At 40.4% G+C, this 25668-nt stretch overlaps 1 protein-coding gene across 1 annotated transcript; it reads right to left on the reverse strand.

The window, feature by feature from the left end:
* Positions 1-701: 701 nt before the first annotated feature.
* On the reverse strand, positions 702-25668 carry lpcat1 (lysophosphatidylcholine acyltransferase 1). The gene is made up of 14 exons (XM_034892583.1): positions 25414-25668; positions 17149-17288; positions 15927-16141; positions 14450-14562; positions 14187-14247; positions 9765-9823; positions 8476-8510; positions 8216-8270; positions 7498-7580; positions 7236-7361; positions 3678-3831; positions 2705-2803; positions 2487-2628; positions 702-1263 (listed from the first exon to the last, which is right to left on the reverse strand). The coding sequence occupies exons 1-14, from the start codon at positions 25498-25500 to the stop codon at positions 1136-1138; spliced, it is 1497 nt and encodes a 498-aa protein (XP_034748474.1). The 5' UTR covers positions 25501-25668; the 3' UTR covers positions 702-1135.

Genomic DNA, 25668 nt, shown 5'->3' on the forward strand with positions numbered 1-25668 from the left:
CAACTTATTAAGTAAACACAGTTATTAATGATAAAATGTAAATAATGTGGGCTTTGTTAGATCTGAAAACCACTGACTTGATTCATATAGAAGTTCCTTTGAGGGAGTCTAAAAGTCCCACCACCTTTAAGTGAATGTCTGAAAGCAGAGCTCCACCTACTGGATTCAGAAAGTAGGTGACAACAACACAAGATTGATTTAGTTTTTTTTATTTGTAAAATGCAATAGGAGCTTTGGTTCTGCATTTATGACTTTTGAAATGACACTTTACATGATCGTTGCAGCCATGAGGTATAAAATGTGTCAGTCCAGCTTAAACCATCTGAGATGCATTTTTAAATCGGCGTAAAAATGCACAAACGTCTCACACACGTGTAATGTGTGTCAGAGGTTTAACGGGAGGATTTAATGCTCAAATATGCTCAACAATCATCCTCTTAAATGTTTTTCTAAGAAAAACTAGACCGTTAAAACTGATTTCCCTTAAGGTGGAGAAACTATTTTTAGAAACTCTATAGACTTAAAAAGATTAGACATAGCATTACTCATCATACTGCAAAAAAAGAATATATATATATATATCTCTGGAAGATTTCATTGGTATTTCTTTTGTAAATACACGGCAGTGACACAGCTGTTTGAAGTAAGGAATGATTTCTCTGGATTACAGTAAGTGGCGGATTTTTCTAGTATTTGTTATGTAGTTTAGTGTCTTATCTGGCTTAGCACAGAATGGCGGCATGATTTATATCCTGATCCTTTTTACCTGAAATTAGGTTTCTATGTGCACTGATAGCAGCAGGATGCCCATTTGTCTGAGATCAGACAAAAGGGCTAAAAGGAAATACATAAAATATAAATGTACAAAATAAATAATATATCTGCGGCCCAAAAAACAGGGATATTTTAGATCATACTTGGGACAGAAATACAAAGGAAGGTAAAAAGACAGTTCAGAAGAGAGCTGAGATAAGCGATTCCATCCTGTGCTGCACTGATCTATCCTCACTGTAATGCTCGGTCTATTTCTTTCTTTACCGTTTAAAGGCACAGAGGTGCTAGGAGAGCATTTGGAGATGCTGTTCCATCGGCTAGAGGAGAGAGTCAGTAGAATGGTTGCATTATATTCCATTCTTCAGTCCTCTTTGTTGTGCTTTTGGCCGTTGCAGGTCTTCGGTGGTCCGAGTTTGCGCGGATGGTTTTCAAAATCTAGGAAATCCTGGACAAAGTACGGGTGCTGCTCTATAAAATGATGAAGTTCATCTGCAACAAGGGGGCAAAACAGAAAATGGTGATAAAATGGTATTACTGCTGTCAGTGAGTGTTAGGACCTTACATTATAGAACATGTCTGATATTTAATTTGTTTGGTAGATAGGAGAAAGAAAGAAGAAGAAAGCTGTTATTTCCAATTTAACCCTCCCGTCGTCCTCGGGTCATATTTGACCCCTTAAAAAATGTCTATAGCTGAAATGTGGGTTTCTTTTTAGCTAAATTACCACAAAAAAATGGATTGGATTCCATACAACGCTCTTTGCAGATACAATTGACCACTTTCCTTCCAGACTAATCTCATCTGAACATTCCTCTGATCTATTAATCAAGATGATTCATAATTTCTGCTTTTGTAACTCAAATATTATTAGGTATAAATCTATATAAATAAGGGTTATTACTCATGAATTACATAATGTACTGTAACACTAGTGGTAGGAAGGTGGTGTTAAAAAAAAATGTCAGAAAGGGACAGAAAGGTCAGATTTTGACCCGGGAGGACAATACAAGGGTTAAAATAAACTTGTATTTGGGGTTTCTACCAGATCCCGTGACGTTTAAATGCTTCAATGTTGCCATGTTTTATTTTTCCTGTAACTACCTCTCTGAAACGCTCAGTTTTAGAGCATGTCCCTTTATGCCCCCTTTCCCTAAAAACTCTGCTCTGATTGGGCAGCATTTGCGGGTCTTCAGTATCTGCGTTCTCAGCATCATTGTAGACGGGGAATGACTGTAGCGGCCTTTTCTACCATTGTGCAAATACAAGATACATGGAAATCTTACTTTTTACAATATGGGGCATTTCAGAGCAATGTGCAGCATTTTAACAGCAATATGTTTTTGTAAGAATCATAGTATAATTACTATGATTCCAAACCAGCTTTAATTTGTCTGTACACTGCATTTTACATGTGTAGATGTGGAAATCTGCAGGATTGTTATATGTTAAATGGAGAAATTGCTTGTTGTAAGAGAAAGAGAATACAAAGAAATAATGACAGAAGAGACAGATGGTGGATGTTCAATCCTTCACAGACGGTAATGATCCTCTTCAGTAAAAACAAGAAAAAATCAAATTTGATGGTGACAGCACGGAGGAAGCGCGAACACACTCATGGATGCCGTCACTCATCTCCCCATTGGTCTCTTATGTACAAAGGCATCATTATTCAGATTTTTGTGCTAAAGTAGAATGACACCCACGAGTCCTACCGTATGTGATCTTCGCTGAGTCAGGTCTGTCAAGCGCTCCAAACAGACCTGAAAGTTCCACTTCTTTCACTCCCAACATTATTTCCAAGATGGTGGCGAGTTCCTCCACTAGGATGTACCCGTTCTCCTCGCTCTCATACATCTGCAGAAATACACAAAATATTTAGTGCAATGACAATAAACCTACGTATGTCCAACCAGATTCAAAAGGTGCTCACCTTAAAGGCCAACCTGAGGGTCTCCATTGACTTTGATGGTCGGTGAACAGTAGACAGAGCAATGACATAGTGTCTGATGTCAATGTGCCCGTCTCCACGCTGGGAACACAAAATGTATCTATAAAACTTTATTTATATATCATGAGCAGTAGAAACAAATAGGATCCTGTTTGACAAATTTAATTTGTACTTATGTCTATTTTAAAGGTTCCATGGCATGAAAATGTCACGTTTTAACATTAGTATGAGTTCCGCCAGCTTGCCTATGCCCCCCCAGTGGCTATAATGGAGACAGCTGAAAACCAAGCCCTGGTTTTCCTGCTCTGCCTTTGAGAAAACAAAAACTCAGAAGGGTTTAGGCCCACCCATGAGAGAGAGAGAGACATCAAAGCTTTCAAACGAGCAAAGTGGCAGTTGGTCAATAGCAAGCTACATTCACAGAAATGGCACATTCTAAGGAAAGCTTATTGTGGGAATGGCTCTATTGGCTGGCATTTCTGCATCAAGTCTGAATTTCGGGAAAAAGAGTTCAGATACAATATAAGGGACCACTAAGGTCTATATAAAAGAGACTTCAGATACAGTATTAGGGACCACTAAGGTCTATATAAAGAGACTTCAGATACAGTATTAGGGGACCACTAAGGTCTATATAAAGAGACTTCAGATACAGTATTAGTGGACCACTAAGGCCTATATAAAAGCATCCAAAAAGCAGCATGTCATAAAAAGGTATTTAAATGCATAAACTTTTTTAAAGTTTTTGTTTCTTATTAGCGCTCCCAAGGTTTAGAAAATCTTGCTACCATTACAATTAAACAATTTAGCTGGACCAACATCATCTTGTAATCTTCACCTTTATACTGTACGATACATCCTCTTTACCAGTTAAGAAGTAATCTCATTATCTGGTACTTGCCGGTGTGTTTTTCATGAAAAAAAAAAAACTGTTGCTGAATCTGTCCAAGGTTACCTGGTCAAAGAGGCTGTGGACTTGTGTGAGCGTGTCTGTAACTGGCAGGTTGAGGAACTGGGCAAAGTCCTCTAAAGTCTGCCGGTCTCCCCGCAGCGCTCTGGCTCTCCTGGCCTGCTCCTCCAGCACTCTGTCTGTCCTTCCTGCTCGCAGCCTGGTAAGACACAGTGGACCAGGGAGGAAAAGACAAAGAAATCACATCCTGGTCCCTTATTGGATCACAGCAAGGTTGCCTGGTTTGACGGTAATCCGGTTTTGAGCAGCACACCACAAAGCTTGTGAAATCATGCCAGCCATATTTCAAAAAATGTAATCTGTCTAAACTTTTAAAAAAGGCACAGAGAGCCTTTTACACGCCAGGATTACTAATTCAGCCTCTTCACTTGCCTGAACCAAAACTACATTGATGGACTCCAGACTGTACAGAACCCAAGTTCTTGCTTCTTTACACAGGCTCCCAGTGTGTTTTAGAATAGATTTTAATGAACAAATGACAACGCGTTATTTATTCATTTAATTTTATGACTTTACATGGCCTCTCTCTCTGATCCGTGGGTGCCAGTACGTACTTTGAGATCCTCGAACAGAGGTCTATTGTCTGTCGGCTGAAGACTAAAAGGAAGGGACAGACTGTTGCAGTCCAGGTCCAGAGGCTCTGGAACCATCTGCCCGAGGATCAGTCCCTACTGAAAACACACTGTGCTTTAATTGGAGAGCCTTTCATGGTTTGACTGGAGCTTTAATTTCCTTTGAACTGTCTTTTGGCTTGTGCACGCTCGATTTTTTAAATTTCTTTTATTTAAAACTAGAGATTGACCGATAAAGGATTTTAATGGTTGTTATCGATACAAATATTATTAAAAAATCCAATATACAGTATAGGGTGATTGAAATGCATAACAAAAGATAAACAGATTTCCCTAACATTTGTTATTTATGAGTCCTCACTAATATGAAATGATAAAGCGGTTTAAAAATAAACTTGGTTTACAGAACGAAGGAACATAAAAAAATGTTACATATCGGTTGCATAAAATGGATTAAAAAAACATAAGATAAGAAACTTAAAGTCCTTTGAACAAATACACAATAACAAAATAAATCAAAGTGCTGCCAACAGGGACGTTGTAGCGTCCTCTGGTGGACAAGATATGCAACTGCATCACTCATAACATGGTTAAAGGGTGTTTAGTCTGTTAATATTTTCTTTTTCAAATATTAATTTACCGGCCATTATAAATGCTGATACCAATATTGCCCCGCTATTGGTCTGGCTCTACTTAAAATCTGAGGATTTTAACACTTTGTAACGTGAACCGTAAAAACTGCTGAAAAAAATAAAGATTATTTTTATTATTAAATTATGAAGACACACTGTGAAACCAATGTCACTTTGATTGACCGGCAAAATTTAAAACATCTTAAAGATTCAAGCAGATAAATGCCTAGAAGAAAAGAGTGTGAGTGATGTATTCATATTTTATTGTACATATTTAGGGGTAATTACACCCAGGCTACCATGGGTCTGTTTGTTTTTAATATACAAACTATCAAATATGTATCCGCAAGACTTTTTTTCTTCCTATCAAGATGTCTTCATCACAACTCGATTGATTGGCTGTTGGACTTATCGTAAAAGCTCTTTCTATAGAAAATAACTAATGAAGGGTAACAAAAGAAATATGCAAACCATCCATTTAAGTGCTCTTAAGTGAGAAGTCCCTCTGACATCAAAGTGAAGTACACAGGTACACGTATACAGTACATACAACTATTTTCAGTTTTTTTTTTTTGCTGTAATAAACCACAAATTATGAATACAATTACAAGCACATTGACACAATTTGAGCAGCATGGCTTAATGAAACTATCTTTCTGCATACAATCTTACATTTGAAAAACGATACAACAATGCGGGATAGCGGGCAAAGAGGGGTCTCTATGTATTTATACACATGACGAAGTGAGTCATAGGTTTTCTACAAAGTCTCTTTAAAGATTCTCTTACCCAGTAAATAATAAAATAAATCATTATTGTTTGTGCGTATTACCCATGTAGTGCTAACAGTCTTAACCCTTGTGTTGTCCTCCCGTTTTTTTTTCCCTTTTTCAGACTCTCTTTTTTAGTTTTCACTAACTCCACCTTACTAACACTAGTTTTATGCTACTTTTTGGAATTCATGGTCAATAACCCGAATTTGTATAGAATTGTACCTAATATTTCAGTTAAAAAAGCAGAAATTATGAATTATTATGACTAATAGATAAGATCAGAGGAAGGAAAGTGGTCAATTGTATTTGCAAAGAGCGTTGTATGGAATTCAATCTATTTTTTTGTGGTAATTTGATTAAAAAGAAACCCATATTTCAGATAGACATTTTTTAAAAGGGGTCCAATTTGACCCGAGGACAACAGGAAGGGAAAATTAAGTAACTTTTCCCTTATTAAAGCTAACTAGCAAAGAAGGTGAATCATGTATGAGCTCAAATGAGGAAAACACAATGACAGGTGATTTTATAAATACTCCAATAAAAACAAAAGAGGTAGAATTTCGTCACATCTTCTCCAAATTAACCAAATAATTACATGACATGCTTACTAGGGCTGGGATACGGGATATGCTTTTATCCCGATTTGATTCTTTCAGGATACACGGAGATTAGATTTGTATAGCAAGTAATTGTAATTTTCTCTTCCATCTGTAACAAAAAAAACTAAATTTGAATAATACACTTATAGAGAAAACCTATCATTTAAAAAAACTAATTGTTTTCTAAGAAGAATGCACATCACGTGTCAGTCAGACATTTATTTTGTCTAAAGAAGTGTTAATTTAGCATTTCCGGCTTTTGCTGTTTCGCTGAAAATTGATATGATGTAATCGCCGTCAATGGTACCGTTTAAACAGTAAATATTTAGGTGAACCATTAGTAAAAAAAAGTACATTACTAAAACATTTAGATTATAAGGAAAAAAATAATTGAATCAAAAACCTTTTCTCATTTGATTTGAATTGATTGAATCATATTGTTCTTGAGAAGGACAGGATCGCCCTGTGTGTGTGTGTGTGTGTGTGTGTGTGTGTGTGTGTGTGTGTGTGTGTGTGTGTGTGTGTGTGCCAGGTTTAGCTACATTTGTGGGGACCAAAAACTGTGAATACAGTATACTTATGGGGACCTGACAGCTTTGTGGGGACAAAATGCTGGTCCCCTTAACGTTAAAGGGCTTTTTGAGGAATAAGACTTGGTTTTAGGAGTAGGGTTAGAGTTAGGTTATGGTTAGGGTTAGGGTGAGGGTTAAGGTTAGGCATTTAGGTTTGATGGTTAAGGTTATGGTTAGGGTGAGGGTTAAGGTTAGGCATTTAGGTTTGATGGTTAAGGTTAGGGTAAGGGGCTAGGGAATGCATTATGTCAATGACTGGTCCCCACAAAGATAGGCAGACACGACTGTGTGTGTATGTGTCTGCCCTGCCACAAATAGGTGTCAGCTTTTTTTTCCACCTTTAGTGACCCATTCTTGGATCACAACCCGCCCCATCCACCCAGTCCTTCACTCACCCCAAGCGGCACACCAGCTGGTGGAACTCCAACAGGCTGCTGAGGTCATATATGCTCAGTGGGCCTCGTGCGAGTATGATTTCACGATCATCAAAGGACAAGTCTGTGAGTGGCAGCTCCAGTGCTCTAACAAGACGGAAGGAAAGGTTTATGAGGCTATTTACATTTTGTCTGGTTGTTGGAAACACCCAAAACCAGCAGGTGTGGCGGTTCAGACGCTGATCAGGGATACTTATGCAAACACGCTTACACATGCACTTACTTGGCCATGAGCTTTCTGACGTTGTTGGCAAACAGGGCTGGGTTTTTCTTTTCCTCGTTTGATGGAGTATAGATAGGCAAGTACTGAGGAAAGAGAGAATTTCAACTTAAGGAGATAGGGAAAAGCAGACGGGAGTCCAGGCACGGAAGCTAAGCAATGCACCGCTGTTAAAATATTTGTATAGTATCTGAATATTTAAAAAACAAATGAAATTTAAATGGTATTTCAGAGGAAGATTGACCGCTCTAGTGTGTTGTGGGACTTGTCTTTTAAAAGGGTTAGTTCCAATTCACCAAAGTCAGCAAGAAAACAGGCTTTGCAGGCATCCGTATACCAGCAACTTCGGTGTTCTGTTTGGTAAAATGAAAGTCTTGGTGAAAATTTTAGATTTTATTTTATTTTATATATTTTTTCATGTAGCTAAAACGTTTTGCCGGTCCAAAGCAGTCCAAACTGGGGGCATGTTGACCAATCTACTTTACATAAGACATTGACTTTGGATAGCTACCTCATCCAATCCCAATATCCTTTTAATGTCGTTGTCCTTTCATGAAACTGTGTACTAATACACACCATGAAAATAAATATGCGATTACAAATATCACATTCTTTCCAAACTGAGAGCAATAGTAGCTTAATATGTGAAAAAGATTGAGGATACTGTACCAAAGAAAAGTAAATAAAATTGACCCGAGTTCAGGTTTACTAAACCTCTCACCTCTATCTCCATGGGATTATGAGGTTGGCACAGAGTGAGCCAGAGGATCTTGAACCTGGAAGACAGAAGAGTTAACACGCGACAAAAAAGCATCGGGAAGAGAAAACTAATATGATGGATGGAAACAAGAGATACTGGTTTCCCCCTTCATTCTAAAGTGGAAAACAGGTCACTGGTGTTTTAACAACACACTTTACTGAGGGTGGTAGAAGCTGTCTGTGTATGTACAGTATGTATGTTTGTGACAAAGACACACTCACGCTGCGGGTCCTTGCCACGTCCATGTAACAGTATCCTGTGGAGAGGAAGGAGGAAGAGGAAATGGTTTAGAGCGAATATAGAACCAGGAGGGCAATTTCCTACTTTTCGAACTCCCTGGAACTGCCCTCTGTTATTTTCCTTGGTTGTGTGTGTCTGTAGGTTTTGAGGATGGATGAAGACCAAGTCACTTATGCACATTACTCGTTACTTCTGATTAATTACAGTCCCTACAAGTTGATTACAGTGTAGTGACATGGACTGACATCAGTGACTGACATCAATGCCCGAATGGAATGTGAATTGTTTTTTATTGTTGTTAATTTTTTTTTATTGTATGCCTTTCTGTCCTATCTACTGCAGTCAGATTCACTCAGAAGGAATCACTGCACATGGGTAGGCACTTGTAATGACATGTAAACATGTTTAGAGGCTAAAAGAGTGCTAACTCTAGCATGAGGATAACATGGTGTAGGCCGCACCGATTGGTTTAATTTTTCTCTCTACTGACAGCACTCCTTTTATGATGGGAAAAAAGCATCCCGATCAATCTGAGGCAATTCAGAAAATATTTACAACATGGACATGCAGGACTTCCACTAGTTTCTCTTGCGTTGCACGGGTGAATTATAGATTCAGAAAGTTGAATATGTTTTGATTTGGTTTTATTAAGTATCAGGATGTTGTGTGATTTGGTTTCAATGCATGTGGCTGGGTGTATTGGCTGGATTGTTTACTGGTGTTTCCATTTCCAGTTGCAAAGTGACCCTACAGCTAAATGAACTAATGGAAACAGATGGAACGGAAACACTTTGGAAACGAAGAGTCTTATTCAGGTTCTCTTTGTCTCACTTAAATGCCTTGTACTGCCACGCTGTCACAGAAGTCAGCACAGTGACTAAACTTGGCACAAAGGGAAACAGTGACAAAGCTTTATGGGGGGGGGGGGGGCAGACAAGAAGAACTAGGTAATAGGAACTGCATAATTCATGAGAGAGTGAGGAGAGCTGCTGAGACAGAGACATGACACTTGCGAGTGTATGTGTGTGGACACAGATAGGATGAGAGGGATAAAATATCACCCAACTAGAACATGAAGTCATTCAACACAAGAGGGGCACATTCAGTACTAACGTGAGAGGATGAAACCATGACATCACAGACGTTCGTCAGTATGTGTAGGTTTGAGTACATGGTGTATGTACTGTATGGCTGGAGTCAGGCTCTAAATTTGAACTATGCCCCAAGTACGGGGCAGGTTTCCAAACGATTCAAAAGAAAGCGTGTTTACCAGTTTGTTTGGGTAGCGTAGCACCACAGGCTGCACTGGGAGTCCTGGTATGAAAGCCCCTGAGAAAGATAAGAGAGTAGGGAGGTAGTGAGAAGACAGAAGAAAAAGTCCAATCACTACATGTTTAGGAAATGAAATGACACAAGTACTAAATGGATTTAGGAACAGGGTTTTCTACATATTTCAATTGCCTTGGAAACCACAGAGAGATGGCAATGTGCTAGACTGAGTGGTGTACCGGGTTAGATCATAGACTGTATTAATGGTCTATGGGTTAGATCAGGGGTCGGCAACCTGCGGCTCCGGAGCCGCATGCGGCTCTTTGATCCCTCTGATGCGGCTCTGCTTTTTAAAAATACTTAATGAATATTTAATTAAAAATGTATTTTATTTTAGTTTGTACAGCAAATTAAAGACATCAAGGCAGCTGTGGCCTCCTCAATTGCCTGTGATGAATCTAAAGACCAAGGTGATATTGAACAAATTGCGCTGTTCTGCCGGTATGTAAACTCGACTGGGCCACAAGAAGAAATGATTCAGTTGATACCACTAAAAGGCCAAACACGGGGGGGGGGACGTCTGTGAGGCTGTCTTGAATTGTTTAAGAGCCCGTGTCAGTGGTAGGCCTACAGACGGGGCACCGAGTATGACTGGCGCGCACAACGGCTTTGTGACTCCTGCAGAAGTCGCTGGACAGTAAGTTGCTGACTTTTCACTGCGTCCTGCGCCAAGAAGACCCGTGTGTCAAACATTTCCTCCGGAATGCACAGAAGTAATGAATGTTGTCATTCAGATTCTGAGCAAATTAGTGGCGAAAGGTTTAAATCCCCGTCGGTTCCGTTTGTTACTGGACGAGCTGGGAACAGCCAGAGCGGCTGGGAAAGCTCCACGTCTCGTGGACATGACAGCGCGCCTGAACACCTGAACACAGCTCTTCAGGGTAAAGGACCCACAGCCCTGTGAGTCCTTTACCCTGAGGAGCTGCGGAGGTTTTGCCATTTGAGCCAAGTTGACAGTGCTAGCCCTATTTTACTAAACAGTTAACCCAACGTTTTTAGTTTTTTTCCGGAGTTAAAAATGTTTTGTTGCATGCAGAAATTATATTTTATTTTCTCTGCAGTCGTTCATTGATTTCATAAATGTAACACAGTATAGTTTGTTTATAAATAGCACAAAGGCACAAAAAAAAAACGTTACATACAGTGTTATTTCATTTAAAATTTCAAAAGGGTTTTGTGGCTCCCAGTGCTTTCTTTACTGTGTGAAACGGGTCCAAATGGCTCTTTGAGTGGTAAAGGTTGCCGACCCCTGGGTTAGATGAATGCTCCCAACCTGAGGATAACCTCCAGATCAGGCATACAGGCTCTCTATTGAAATTCCATAATGTACGGCTGATGACAGATGAGCTGATACAAGCCAAGTAGAGCTGGGCAATATGGAGAAGATCAAATATCCCGATATTTTTCACCTAACTATCTAGGCAATATTGTATGGTTGACAAGTGGTGCTTTTTGCAAAATGTGCACAAAAAAGTCATTTTTCATCAATAATCATTAGTTAAGTTGATATGATAACTATTAGAACAGTTAGAACAGTCTGGTGTGTTCAGAAAATGACTTCACTCTACTGTAACGCAGCCTTTAAACCTTGAAAAGACAACACACGTCATATCAGGATATGGTATCCAACATTTAAGACAATATCTAGGCTCATATATCTGAACAATATGGATATACTGCCCAGCCCTAAAGCTACGTACAGTATTTATAATTGTAAAGTGCCCTATTCAAGTGTGTGAGCTTTGAATAGGTGGAAATGAGACGGGATGAGAGCAGTGGGAGATAATCAAAAGCTAAAATGTTCCGTAAAGCTGAGGGGAACTGCACAATATTGGCAAAATGTTAATGTGCTGTATTTTATATAGCGCTTTTTTAGTCTTAACGACTACTCAAAGTGCTTTTACATAGTACAGTAACCATTCACACACATTCATACACTGTGGCCGAGACGGTCGTACAAGGTGCCACCTGCTCATCAGTTACAGCAATATTAATTTCAATACTTTTAAACAAAGTTACGGGAAAACGCATCGTAACAATATTCACAGATTCAAAACAATATAGTGCACAGTGAGACTTTTAATATGGCTCCGTAGTGCGGCTGGACCACATGTTGGTCGTAAATGAAAAATATTCAATTTATCTGACTCCAAACTGTGTCTGGACCGCCTTTTATGAAAGGTACGGGAAAACTAATAGGGGCTTCTTGAAGCCTTTTTTTAAATCCACTGGGTGGATGGGCATCACATCTTTGGCCAAATAATACGTTATAAAATGCATATGTGATTTCAGTGGGTTCTTGTTGTAGTTCTTGCCACTAGCAACACTCGCTAGCGAGGCTTGTTTGGCTAGCTCTGGCTAGTATTAACAGGTTTGTTTTGGGATGGAATCATGCACTCGTGACTCCCTCCGTTTTGTTGTCTTTATCTTTTTCTTCATTTACACTGTCACTCTGCCACACAGTCAAATGGGACACATCGCTTCACAAAATACAACCAAATGTTGCAGACTTATTGGGAAATTTTCAATATATTATTTTGCAACATGAAATTGCAATAAAAAATTAATTTGATATATAATGCACCCCTAACAGACACATAACAATTATCTGTGGTTTGGCCACTACAAGTGATTCCCTTCACATTACACATTTTCAAAATTATAAAATATATGAGATTTTAGGGTTGTTCTGGACTAAAAAAAGAATTCTTAGTTGACTAATTCTCGTTTCCTTTTGACAACTAATCTATAAGTTGATTTAATCAACCAAGATGTAAGAGATGTAACTGTAAAATTGAGTTTCTCCACAAAGAATCACGCAAAAGCACAATTTTAAATCTTGTGTTCACATGAAATGTGATTTCTTAAAAAAAGAAGCAATTAAGCATCTGAAAAGCCTTTAAAAAATGACAAATCCACTTGTTGTGGATGTTGTTTTGGATAAAACTAAATAAAAACATGTTCAAGACAATCTGTTGAGTGGTCTCTAGAAATGAAATATACAGTACAGCGACTACACAACACATTTTGTAAAAGTTTAATTAAAAAGGAAAATTACAAGGAAAAGTAAAACTGCTAAATACATTTAATCACCCGGCCTAAATATGTGTGAACGTGTTTGTTAGTAATGGGCCCTTGAGGCAGGGTGAGGCTCTAGAGGCAGAAAGGTGGACATGAAAGTGACAATTTAATGAAAAGGACTTTTGAATACGACAAAAGGAGTGGAGGAATCTGCAGAGCACGTCGTGCACAGGTGGCACCATGCACATTAAAAACACAGACACACAAATACATTCTGCTCTGTTGTGCTGGAAGCCAGTGAAGAGACATAACTAGAGGAGACACATCCAGATAGGACTGGAAACACACAATGGACAGATCAAGCTGGACAAACACACAGACACAACCAACGCAGGACAGACTGTGACCGACAAGGCTTACTGGAAATGACAGAAATACGGACTGGAAGAAAGGGGATTAGACAGAGCCGGCAGGGAACAATGGCTGACGGCATAACACACGTGATGCGAGCAGAAAAACAAGCCCTGAAAGAGATGGGTGTAACAGTTGCGTGTCCTGTTGAGGTGTCCCTGAGCAAGAGACACTGAACTCAAACCTGCTGGGCCAACATTAAATGAATAGCCCTGACAGTGAAACCTGGATTTTCTCTCTTTGGAAATGAAATTAATACTGTAGTGATCCCACACCCTTGGTTGGAAAATACCAAAAACCACAACCAAATACTGTTCCTAGCTGTGGTTTGGACAGTATTTGTATCAGCTACTCTGCATTATATTGTATGCATATTAATATTACTCTGCTCACCGCCTGTAAATACACGTGGAAGTTTACCATCGCTCACTAGGACACGCCTGATTAATGAGGACATCTGGCCTCTCAGGCAAATACAATTACTGTTCATGGCTCAAGTGAGCTCTATTTATTATTTATGTTGACCGTGTCCGCTATTACCCTCATCAGCGGTGAGTTCCTCATGTCATAAACTATGATTTCTGCTGATTAATGTCAGTCATAAAACCAGCCTATGGGTGCATCACTGCTAACAACTGGACTGTTGTGGTTCAGCAGAGCGCGGTGAATGGAGGGATACACAAGTCTCTGAATTCTGCTCTGAAACGGTGTTAGGAAAGGTGCGGGTTAAGTGTGCAATTAGTAACGTGCCCTTGCATGAACTGAAATGCTCAAGACCACTTATGAAATCATAACTTGTTACGGCCTCACTTGTTAATCCTATTTGCTTCACTGTAAGAAACGGGAGACAAACCTTTTCACAATACAATGTCACCAGACCAGGACACACACATCAATGATGCCTAAAGCAAGAAGGGGACGGAACACATACCAGCCTTGAACAAAATGAGCCCCGACCTGTTGGTGCACGTCCCCTCTGGGAATATCATGATCTGAAACACAGACAGACACACAGATAGAGACACAGAGAGAGAGAGAGAGAGATAGAGAGAATGAGAGAGAGAGAGAGAGAGAGAGAGAGAGAGAGAGAGAGAGAGAGGCATCCGTCTCTTGTTCATTGTTTTAAATTGCCCTTGATCTTTGTGAGCTGAAGTGAGATGTGTGTTTCTCTGTGTGTACTTTCATGCACCTTACCTGAGGCCACTCCCCTCCGGACTGGGCTCGCCGGTTGATCTCCTCCACGGTTTTTCTTCTGGAGTCCTGATCCGACCGAAACACAAACACCGGCCGGATGTAGCTGATCAGAGCTGGCAGAACGATGACACGATGAAGAGGGAGATTTTAAATGTATGCCAGAACAAAAGAGAAAACCCAAATGTTTGAATAAGTCCATCTTCAGCACTTTTCAACCAGAAGAAAAGAGAATCTTTATTTTATATTCATTCAAACTATGAATGCCCATCAAGGGAATGGTGTTTTAGCACGTAGCTTTAGCACGTGTCGGTACATCGGCCACTGCCTCTGCAACTGTCAGTGTTTCTCTGTGGGGGCGGGGGGGGGGGGAAGAGATGGATGAAAATGAGAAAAAATAAATACGTATGCCTTTTTTTCAGGTTGGGAAAAGAAAAATAGTCAATGTACAGTACCTCCGGGTCAAGCCGGCACCAGGGAAACAACCACAACAATGGAGCGCATACAGCTGTGGGAGAGCTTCATAGAATAGAAACCCCAGCACCGCATGGCGAGCAAAAGAAATCCCGGAAGCACCTGACTCCCTGACTAGATCAGCCGGCTTTCTGTTGCTGCTGTTAGGCAGGTTAGACCACCAGCCCGCTGTAATCCAAGCGCTGAGGTTTCCACTGGCCAGATTTGAGTTGCTAACTGAAGGTCCTTCGACGGGAGCTGCAATCTGTTCTCCTCCCGGCCTAGCAGTGTCTCAGTGCCGGTGAATGAGGGAGAGGAACCACAGGGTGCATTACCTAGCTAATTTGTGTTTAATTTGTGGTCTGATAAAAAGTAAATTCATCAAATTCAGTGTGCCATGTCACTAATTTCCAACCAACTGTAGCTGTCATGTGACGCCGCACCTGAGTTTTTTTTCTTCCCAAATCTGAAGGTTTCTCTGGAGAACACAAAAGTATTTTATGTGGTTTTTTTTTTTACATTCTCTCCCCCATGTCTGATGTGGGTCTCTGTAGCAGTCCTCAAATGGGACATTTGGGTGATTTTGGTCTCAATAAGGAAATGCAGCCGGACAATGTATCCACTTTGGCAAAGTGCCTTAAAAATGCATTCTATCTTAATTCCAGCCGTCGGAGACTCCTTAAACCTGCATTTGATCTGATTTCCAGCAGGGGGAAGACTCCTTAAACCTGCATTTGATCTGAATTCCAGCAGGGGGCAACACGTGTGATTGCAAAAGGAGGTTGGTTTCTGTAGAAGTCTGTGAGAAAGTGACCCACTTCCCCAATGCAACCAATGGGTGCACTGTCCATTAATATACGTTCTATGAGTTTAAAGTGTCTCTGGCTTTAAACTCTTAATTACAACAGTCTGGAAACGTCCACACAGCATTTAAAATCATGGAAGATGTGTTTTATGCCGCACAAATGTTGTTTCTTTCGGTGGATCAATGGGTCAAAGAGGTGATGGTAAAAGTGTAAATACTCACTGCCCCAGACGGGAATGCTCTTGCTCTCCAGTTTGGTGACTATGGAGCACATGGTCATGGTGACTGGGATGGCATCAAAGTACGAGGAGTGTGGTGCCACGGTGAGGATGGGAACTTCAGAGGCTGCCGCCCGTTCCCCTTTCACCTTGATCCAATGGAAACCTCCGCAAAACCACATGGCTCGCATGATCACCCGTAGACACAGGTCAATAAACCTGATCAAAAATACACAGACAGTTGATGGAAAGTGTGACTTCACAGATGTATTCACAGATTTTTTACATATTTACAAAGTTGACAAAGTTACAGTTCAGTACAAGACATGAAAAATAGCATATAAAAGCCAATAAAATAGATTTGAGGCTATAGATTTTAGACAAAACATAACAAATTGGCAGTACCAAATATAGATTTGTTTTGGCACCTATAGCACGTTGCGCATCCCCACAAGACTGTAAACAACGAGGCTTCAATGAAGAGCAGAGAGAGCATTAAAACATATTTCATTCAGTCTATGTTGCGTCTGTGATGCAGTCGGCTCGTAAAATTAAATGAGAATAAAAAAATTCTCAAAAACTCATAGCAAATGGGTGAGATTTATTGTGCAGGCCTTGTATGCATTTAGAGATTCTTTTACACAATTACAAAGCTGACAGTTGCACACCTCTATACACACATTTACAAATAGTTTTGCTACATTAATGGACCCATATTAATTATCCAGTTGATTTAATCTGATCATTCACGTCGAATAGGTTCATGTAGCTCCTACTGTATGATCTAGGGCTGTGAAATAAATCACATTGTGATTTAGTTTCCCAACTAACTAAATGACATGTGTTCTGAAGATGAAGTTTAACGGGAAAAGAATTATGGGAAACTTCAGCTTTTGTTGTTTTGTTGATTTGTTTAAGTGTTTCACTGTTTTTTAAGTGTTATGAATGCAATGAGTAACCCTCTTTAAAAATCTTGATTTCAATATAGGCCAAAACAATTGTGATTATACATTTTTCCATAGTTAAGCAGCCTTAGTATATTATTGAAATTATATAAGCAGACATATAAATCCTATTTAGTAGACATCGATTAAGAATCAGCAGATACAGGACTGTGGTTATCAATGGTCTTGTTTGTTTTGATCCGTTTACCGTAAGGCTATTTACAGGATGCTGCAATCCCCCCCCCCACACACACACACACATATATACACACACAAACACACCTCCTCCACCATGGCTGTGGCTCAATGACAAAATCAGAACGTCCCAGGGCGGCTGTGAAGGCAAAGGGCCACGCCAGCAGCATGAGGAAGGACACCAGCAGCAGCCGAACTGGAAACACTGTAACTGACATCAGTCCTATCTGAAGACAGAGAGAGAGAGAGAGAGAGAGAGAGAGAGAGAGAGAGAGAGAGAGAGAGAGAGAGAGAGAGAGAGAGAGAGAAAAGCCATCATTGACATTGGTATCAATCCTCAACACTGTCATTTGACATACTGTGCATTCCAAGTCAGAAGAAGAATGCGCCTCCAGCACGTCCTACAGCATGAAGAAGGGAGAAGCCCATTCCATCTGTAAAGGAACAACAATCACGCTCTAATCCCAAACCCCTGGTGCTCACACTGTACATGTCCAATATGTAAATGTTTCAATATCAATTATAGTTAGCTACTGGTAGAAAATGCTATGAGGCAATATAGACAAGATTGTGATTGGATCTAATCATTTTTTTGACATCAAGTGGAGAAATTTTTTTTTTTTAATAAAACATGTCCAACTTCAAATTCTCAAAATAAACTCTTTGCATGAACAAGAAGCTGTGAAAAACATAACATTCTACAGGTTTAACAATTTAAACGGCAACCATAGTGTTGAGAGTGTGACGCTATAGACTGTATATTAATGGACAGCGCATGTGTGGCGTCACCTATTGGTTTGTGGAGATCTGCATTGAGTTGCTGGTACGGGCGCAGCCATCCTGGCTGAGGATGTGACAATTTTAGACGATAGGGTCGAGTGAGGGAGGAGCCCTTACTCTCTACACACGCCATCATAGCCACGCCCTAAATCACCCCCTGTCCTTTGAACAAAAACACACAAAAAGCGCCCTCTGGTGGACAAACTATGCAACGCCAACACTCATAACATGGTTGACCGTCCATTTGTATTTTATTTTTTAGATTTTCATTTATCAGACATTATTGAACGGCGATACCATTTGAGAAATGCCTAATGTTGGCTGATAATAATATGTAATAGCTGTACCCTACACCAAAGTTGACTGAATGGCTAAACATCTTTCCGTTTTAAGGTGGGATTTTTACTTGGAACAATTTACCAGTGCACACAAAATCCATAACATCTTTTGGTTTATTTTTGAAATCTTGCATGTTGTTATGTCCACTTTATTAATTATGAATCAATGTGACGACAACGATTTTTGTTTTTGTTGGTGTTAGCCATTTCTCATACTTTCAGAAATGTAGGGGTTTTCTGACCGTTTGGTTTTATCAGACAAGGGCTGTGGCATAACACCAGTGAGATTTTACTGTGCAAATAGTAAGGTAGGAAAAATGATAACCCAACTTTGCAAACAGGGTATGAGGCTAAGTTCAATGTAAGGTCGAAGAGTTTAAAGGGATAGTTTGGATTTTTTTTTTTGGACTTCTTCTATAGTGAATGAAAAGCTTGATCCCACCAAGTAGGTCATCCAATCAAATCAAAGCATTGACGGCAATGCTGCTGCCAGTTCTGCCTTAGTTGACCTTTTTCTCCTCTTCAAGTCCCTAGAAATAGCAAGTCAGTAGCCCTTCCTCATCAGCGACCCCTCTTTTCAGGAGAAGGACTAGTGTTGCGACCACCACGGGGGAGTATAAAGAGTCACGTACGTTACTTTTGGAGAACGACAGGTCGGCTAAAGTGAGTATACCGGACGCATTACCTCCAGTAAATGGCGGCCAGCCCGCCCCCAAATTGGGGAAGCAAGCCAGAGTACCGACACAGAAGGTAGCAATGTACTGCTATGGACGGAAAATATTCCAGCTACCTGAAAAGAAAGAAAATCTATCAGTTTAGTCTATATTCAGAATATTTTCACCACTTTATCTTGCTATCAGCCGTTTCCAATGGGGAACTAAATCTGTTTTTATTGATCTCTTCAACGCCACCAGCCTCTTCTGACAAAATCAGTCACTTTACCTCGCAGAACACGATGATTGCCGGTCTAGCGCTGCCACGATAGGTTAGTTTGTGTTCTGTGTTGGTACTTCGGTCTGCTTCTTCCAACTGGCGGCGTGCTGATCCAAACTCTCCCCTGAAGTCTCATCAGGGAAATACAGCTCAAGTGAAATTATCTTACTGCACGGACAGATCATTTCACTTGTCTAGAGTACCTTTTCCCTCAGATTTAGTGTTGTTATGTTTTTTACAGTATGCACAACGTACATCTGACTGGTCGGACCCATCATGCCTTTTCTCTCACTGTATAATGGCAGAGATATACAGTACACACACACACAAACACAGGTCACAAGGTCATGGCCTACAGTGTTAATTCAGACTGCGTGACATTTTAAGCCACAATTTTGACCTCATCACGCTTTACTATTCCCCTCTCCTCAATCTCCTGGCCTGCCTTGCAGTAATCCCCAATCTCAGGGGAGTTCCTCGCCTCAATTATCCATCCATCCAGCCTGCCTTCCATCAATCTTTCACTCCCAATGTCTATTTGCTCGGCTGCACCTTCATTTATCATGCTCTTCTCTCCTACTTTGCATTTATGTGCTTTTTGGGAACACTCTGGGGAATCATATCTAACTCCCCTCCCTGGCTGCCCCATCTTTCCTATGCGTTTCTCTCTCTGCGGAGGAGACCAGGTGCACACTGCAGGGCTGTATTAATAAATCAAGAGTATGGGGGAGATTTATGATGCTCTAACACCTCTTGTTGCGTTCCCGCCCCCATGCCTGATGCACAGCGCACTCATCGGAGCTTAACGAATCCATCTGGGAGGATCCACTGACATTTTCTCAGGAGGTGGTATGAAAATGAGCTGGGGCGGGGTAGAGGGGAGCAAATGCCAGTCTTTTATTAGAGACCAAGCCCTTCCTTGGCTGATGAAAATAAATGGGCTGTAAATGGGCTTCTGCAGTGCTGGGCTCCAATACCACACATCCTGACTCTTATAGTAAGGTGTCGTTAAAGTTTTATTGTCCAAGTGCAATCGTTTATTACTGTATTATTAGCTCACAAAAGCCTCATCTTACGTGCAGGTTTTGGCATAATAACACAGATATAGTCTAAGTTCACGCTACCACCAACTCTGGTGATGCACTGCAAACTGCCGTGTAAGTATTACTTTTATGTTGTCTGGAGATCTTTTTTTCTTGTTGAAGGGGAAATCTATTCTTGTGGTGGTTGGTCAAGGCCACACCCCCAGCCTCCACCTTCTCCATCTCCTCAGATATGGTCTTAGGGGACCCCTAAGGCCTATATAAAATAGACTTCAGATACAGTATTAGGGGACCATTAAGGTCTATATAAAAGGGACTTCAGATACAGAATTAGGGGACCAATAAGGTCTATATAAAAGAGACTTCAGATACAGTATTAAGGGACCACTAAGGTCTATATAAAAGAGACTTCAGATACAGTATTAAGGGACCACTAAGGTCTATATAAAAGAGACTTCAGATACAGTATTAAGGGACCACTAAGGTCTATATAAAAGAGACTTCAGATACAGTATTAAGGGACCACTAAGGTCTATATAAAAGAGACTTCAGATACAGTATTAAGGGACCACTAAGGTCTATATAAAAGCACCCAACGAGTCCCATGTCATGGGACCTTTAATGTTAATGTTTGTTTGAGTTCTGCATTAGCAAATCACCAAAAAATATTATAAAATGAGAAATCTTTACCCGGACAAGTAACTTTTGTGCATGGACAAGTGAAACATAAATGCACTTGTCCAAAGGACAAGTGTCTCAAAAAGGGAATGTCAAGCCCTGCACAGTCTCCAGTTGTTTTTATTAAGACACAGTAGCTGTCATAATTCTCTACAGACGATCCGTTGCTGATGTTAATAAACAACAGACTGTGTACGGTCTGTGGTGTGGACAGATTTCGTCTCTGACGTCTGAACGTCACTATCAGCCACGTAACCATGTGTTCTGTACACAATAAGCCTTTAAATCAGACAAATTAAAATCCCTTGCATTCAAAAACAACCAAAAGTGTATAGAAAAATGTCACGTTGAGTCCATTCTGAACCAATCAGCTGTTAAATTAGCTGAGAGGCCGGCGTTTCCCAGCATGCTCTGGGACCAAAAACCAATTGCGCTGCCCGCGTCTCAAAGCTGTGGCCGCCTTGATCTCGTGAGATTATCGTTGCCCACGTGTGCATGACGTTGAGGAAGACGGGATCACATCATAGACAGTTAAAGAAATGGACCAACCAATTCTGTTGTTCTGGACAGAGACCATTGAAGTCTATTAGAAGCACCTTTCCGGTGATGGCTGAGTGTTATTGCGCAGCCTCCAACTGAGCTTGACGACGTAGATGTGACGTAAGAAACGTGTCTCAAAGTTGTAAGTATTCTAGTAGCTGTGCAAGAGAAATCTCAATCATTCCCAATCAGCAGAGACGGAGAGGTAGGTATACTAGGAGATAAGATAGGCACAGGCTAATTATTGTTAAACCTAAACAGCTGAAGTAAGTCCAAATTGTCTGTGAGCTTCTGACAATACGGTGATTTTTTGACCATGCAACAGTGAGTCTCGTGGTTATACACATTCGTTAGCCTATTTTTTTGAAAAAAATGGCTGGCTGGGCGGCAAGCCAGCGACCCCGGCAGACACGTCAGACCGTGGAGCTTCTGAACTCCGACACAGTCGGACCAAATTTGCAATTAGCCATCAACGTTTGTAAAACGGCCCACATTTGAGTTCTACATAGTTGATTTCTTGCATAAAAAAGTCTCAGAAGGGAATTTAGTAATGAAATAGCAGACAAACAACGTAGAAAGTTTCCAGTTGCTTATTTTAATCAGGTATGTTGTTAATAACTTGCATAGTTAATACTGTTCTTAGGTGTTCAGTTCATACAGTTTTTTCAAATGTCATTTATAGTAACAAAACTATTTGTTTTCTCATAATCCCCCCCCCCAAAAAAAGAGTTTTTGGATGGAATTGTGGGTCAAAAACCGAGATATGAACCAAATCATTAGTTTGGTGAATCGTTACAGCCCTAATTGTAAGTCCCTATCACTAAAAGGATGTAACACACAATAGTGATTGAGCCTAATAAAACCACTAATAAAAGTATTGCAATGAATTCTATGAACACAGTCCACTTGTATATACGTGTTGTACGTTGTTTTATATTGTTTTTTCAAGTTTGAGTAGGTGTTCTGGTATTTTTTATTTTACTTATTTATTTTCTGTGTACTCTCGTGTGTCTTATACCTGCTTCTGTAACCCAGTAAATTTCCCAGTTTGGGATTAATTATGTCCATCAATCAATCAACCAGTAGATTCAGTTTTAATACTAAAATGGCTCAACACATATTTGCCATTTTTCCAGAATGTTTTGAGATGTTTACTGAGATTTGAGAAGGGTCCCAATTCAGTCTCTAAACTTCCCAACGCTATCCAAAGTCCCAGGTATTTAGTCTGGAAGCCGGAAGAGTTGGCAGCCATGTCTGAATGATGTTCACGGTTCAGCAATGTGTATGGCTCTGCTAAAATGTCACCTGCTAACATGGTTGGTTTACAGTCCTGCTTATCATGTTGACTGGAAGTTAGAGAAAACATATTAAGGAAGACCAAGTGCCAGAGGGCAATATGTGCTCATGCATCAAGAAGGCTGTGTTGTCTCAAAATGACAGACCTGCAGATTAAAAAAGGAGGCACTTACTTAGAAATATACACGTTTATCTACGTAGGATGTACAGTTTTTTGTTTGTGTACATGGGACTGTGTGCGCGCGTGCACATGACTAAGTCCAAACCTCACTGCCCATTATAAGCAGGCAGTGGGAGTTTTGAACCAGGCACAGAGACACACATGGTCCATCTTACATTCACTGGACTGCTGCTGTCGCCTGGCACAGAAAACCAACCGTTTACAGTCTACTGCAAGCTCCAATAGAAAAAATGACACGTGCTAATTTAGATGGTCACTGGGGGAAAGGTTTAGCTAGAAAACCTGAAGAAAAACTGAAGTGGATAGAAGGTCTTCACAAAGCCAAGCTTAAAAGCATGTTTTACTGCAGGGAAGAATCCAAAAACAAATAGGGAAAAGGGCTTTACCACTTTTCTTCAAATGTAATGGTTGGGAACAGGCGGTGCCCACATGAAGGCCTATTTCCTGAGCCTTTTGCTTTGTGTGTTTTGCTATGGATGAAAGCAGGCATCTCTGGGCCCTGGGGCTATGGGGAAACTGATAAACCTGATGGGGCAGAGCAGAGGGAGTGTACTTTTGCGACTGCAAAACAATACAGAAAACAACATTTTTTGACACAGCCGCTTGTTTCAGGGGATTTCTTTAGGAAGAATGACATGAGGGCAATTTGAAATGTATGATGAATGTCACCTTCATAACAAACCTCACTAAAAAAACATTTTCATAACTAACTAGATTTAATTAATTCAGTTGGACTACATTCCGTCAGCAGATCCTACAAATTACTAAGAATAAGAGCCCTATTGATTCACTGGTTGAATAATAAGTAAGCATGTCAGCCAGTCTGCCCTCTTTCCAGCAGTGAGAAACCATCAATCTCAATGGTTGATTTCCGATGTAGCCCCAGCTGTTCATCTGTAGCAAAACATCCAGTATCTCGCATTCCACTTCCACATGCATGGAGCATTCTTTTAATGTGCTGCCACTGTATTTCGTTATCAGTCTTAGGAGGAAAACAGCCGTACTTTAACAGATCCTAGCCTTGACTTTAACCTAACCCAAACCATTAGTCACTCTTAGCTATGCTGGGCTGGAAAACGATCCACTGTAACAAGGACTATCTGAGAACACATGAAACTAAGCAGTCCGCTTGTTTAACCCTGTGCTGACACCCCCATTGTAAAGTGTGTGTCTGCGCGTTTGTCAAGTCCATGTTATTCTGTGTTACCCAGTATGACATGTAAACATTGCAATGACGTAAAAACATAAATTTAAAAAAATGCAATTTTGCATCAACATCAAATGCAACATGTAATGCAATTGGTCAATCGAGATTCAACTCTAACTTGACTGATCCATAGGTGGTTAAAGTCCCCGTATGGACCGAAGTACGGAGTGTGGATTGGGAGCTGGAGAGATGCCAGTTCACTGCCAGGTGCTCTTGAGCAAGGCTCTCCTGCACTGGCAGCCCACCCACCATTTGTGCATGAATAGAAATTCACTAACCCTAATAATACTAACAAAACACAGTGTAAAATTGTAATTTTCAATAAACAGTATAACGTAAAATTAAAAATGTGGTGTGGTGGCTGGCACCATAATGACCCAAAAGTCTCAGATTACACACACACACACACACACACACACACACACACACACACACACACACACACACACACACATCTGCTCTTATCTCTGAATACTACCAACCCTACTAAAGGACACACAGCCAGGATTTACCATGGACCCATCTAGTTTTCAGGACAACACAAACCCATACTAAGCCAAGAATACTAAGGAAAATCCTTAGGTAACAAATGGCATGCATTATATTGAGCTATGAAATTATGTAAGGTTTACCTTACTTAACTTTATTCTTTTAAAAGGACCTTCCAGAAAGGCAGTCTGCATGTCATTGTTTTTAATGAGTCCTTCTGGGTCCTGAATTGATTCAGGACCCAGGTTTTTTATGATGACATTGTTGTTTGAATATGATGAGTGAAAGTGTGTCTATGTACAGTATTTACCTGGAAGAGGCTCTGCAGCCACTTGCCAGGACACTCTTGAAAAAGTTTTTTTAATCTCAAGGAGTTTAATATCCTGGTTAAATAAAGGTTTAAATGAATGAATGAATGAATGAATGAATGAATGAATGCATATAAGAAAAATAAAAACGATTATTTTAGCCTTCAAGTGTTTGTTGACATCATTCCAAGACCACTCAAATATGAGCCATGCTCACCACTGTGACTGCAACCAGGAACACATTGAGGAACTACATTTCCAAGATAGTCACAAGGCTATACCACTGCTCCGGAGTTTGAAGAACTTCTTCTTTCCAGTGATGTTTTGTACCACAAATTTGACACGTTCTATGATATCACCATCTTTAAATCGGCCCACAAAACAGGAAATGATAGACTGTCAGCCCTAACAAGGTGGGTAGAGTTTGGGTATATTAACACACTCCGTACGGTCCACAGAATAGCCTAAAGCTAGCCAGGCTCCTGGACAGTAGCCCCAGGTGACAAACGATTGGAACATTTGATAAATAATGGCTAATTCGTTAGCTTAATTGTCTTACCTTTATTTTCTCTGTCATGGTGAATTTGAGCTTGTGAACGAAGGGGTTTCTAGCCACTCTGGAGGGACGACTGTTTGACGACTTCATTGCAGACGACAGGAACTTACACACCAAAATAAAATAAAAATGTAAAGGCGAGTCCCGTAACGTTAGTTTTCTTCTTGGTTTTTAGGATGTGGGCGAGTATCTTCTCCTGCTTTCAGTCCACCCTCCTCTGACGAGAGGGGAGAATGATGCTAGGCGGGCGGGGAGGGA

Source organism: Etheostoma cragini, chromosome 14 (assembly GCF_013103735.1).
Source record: "Etheostoma cragini isolate CJK2018 chromosome 14, CSU_Ecrag_1.0, whole genome shotgun sequence".
Classification (NCBI taxonomy): Eukaryota; Metazoa; Chordata; class Actinopteri; order Perciformes; family Percidae; genus Etheostoma; species Etheostoma cragini.

Coding starts and splice junctions, on each gene's coding strand:
- lpcat1 (XM_034892583.1), bottom strand. CDS start 25,500: ATGAAGTCGTCAAACAGTCGTCCCTCCAGAGTGGCTAGAAACCCCTTC. Junction 7,581..8,215: donor ATAATCCCATGGAGATAGAG/GTGAGAGGTTTA, acceptor CTCTTTCCTCAG/TACTTGCCTATCTATACTCC. Junction 2,629..2,704: donor CCCTCAGGTTGGCCTTTAAG/GTGAGCACCTTT, acceptor GTATTTCTGCAG/ATGTATGAGAGCGAGGAGAA.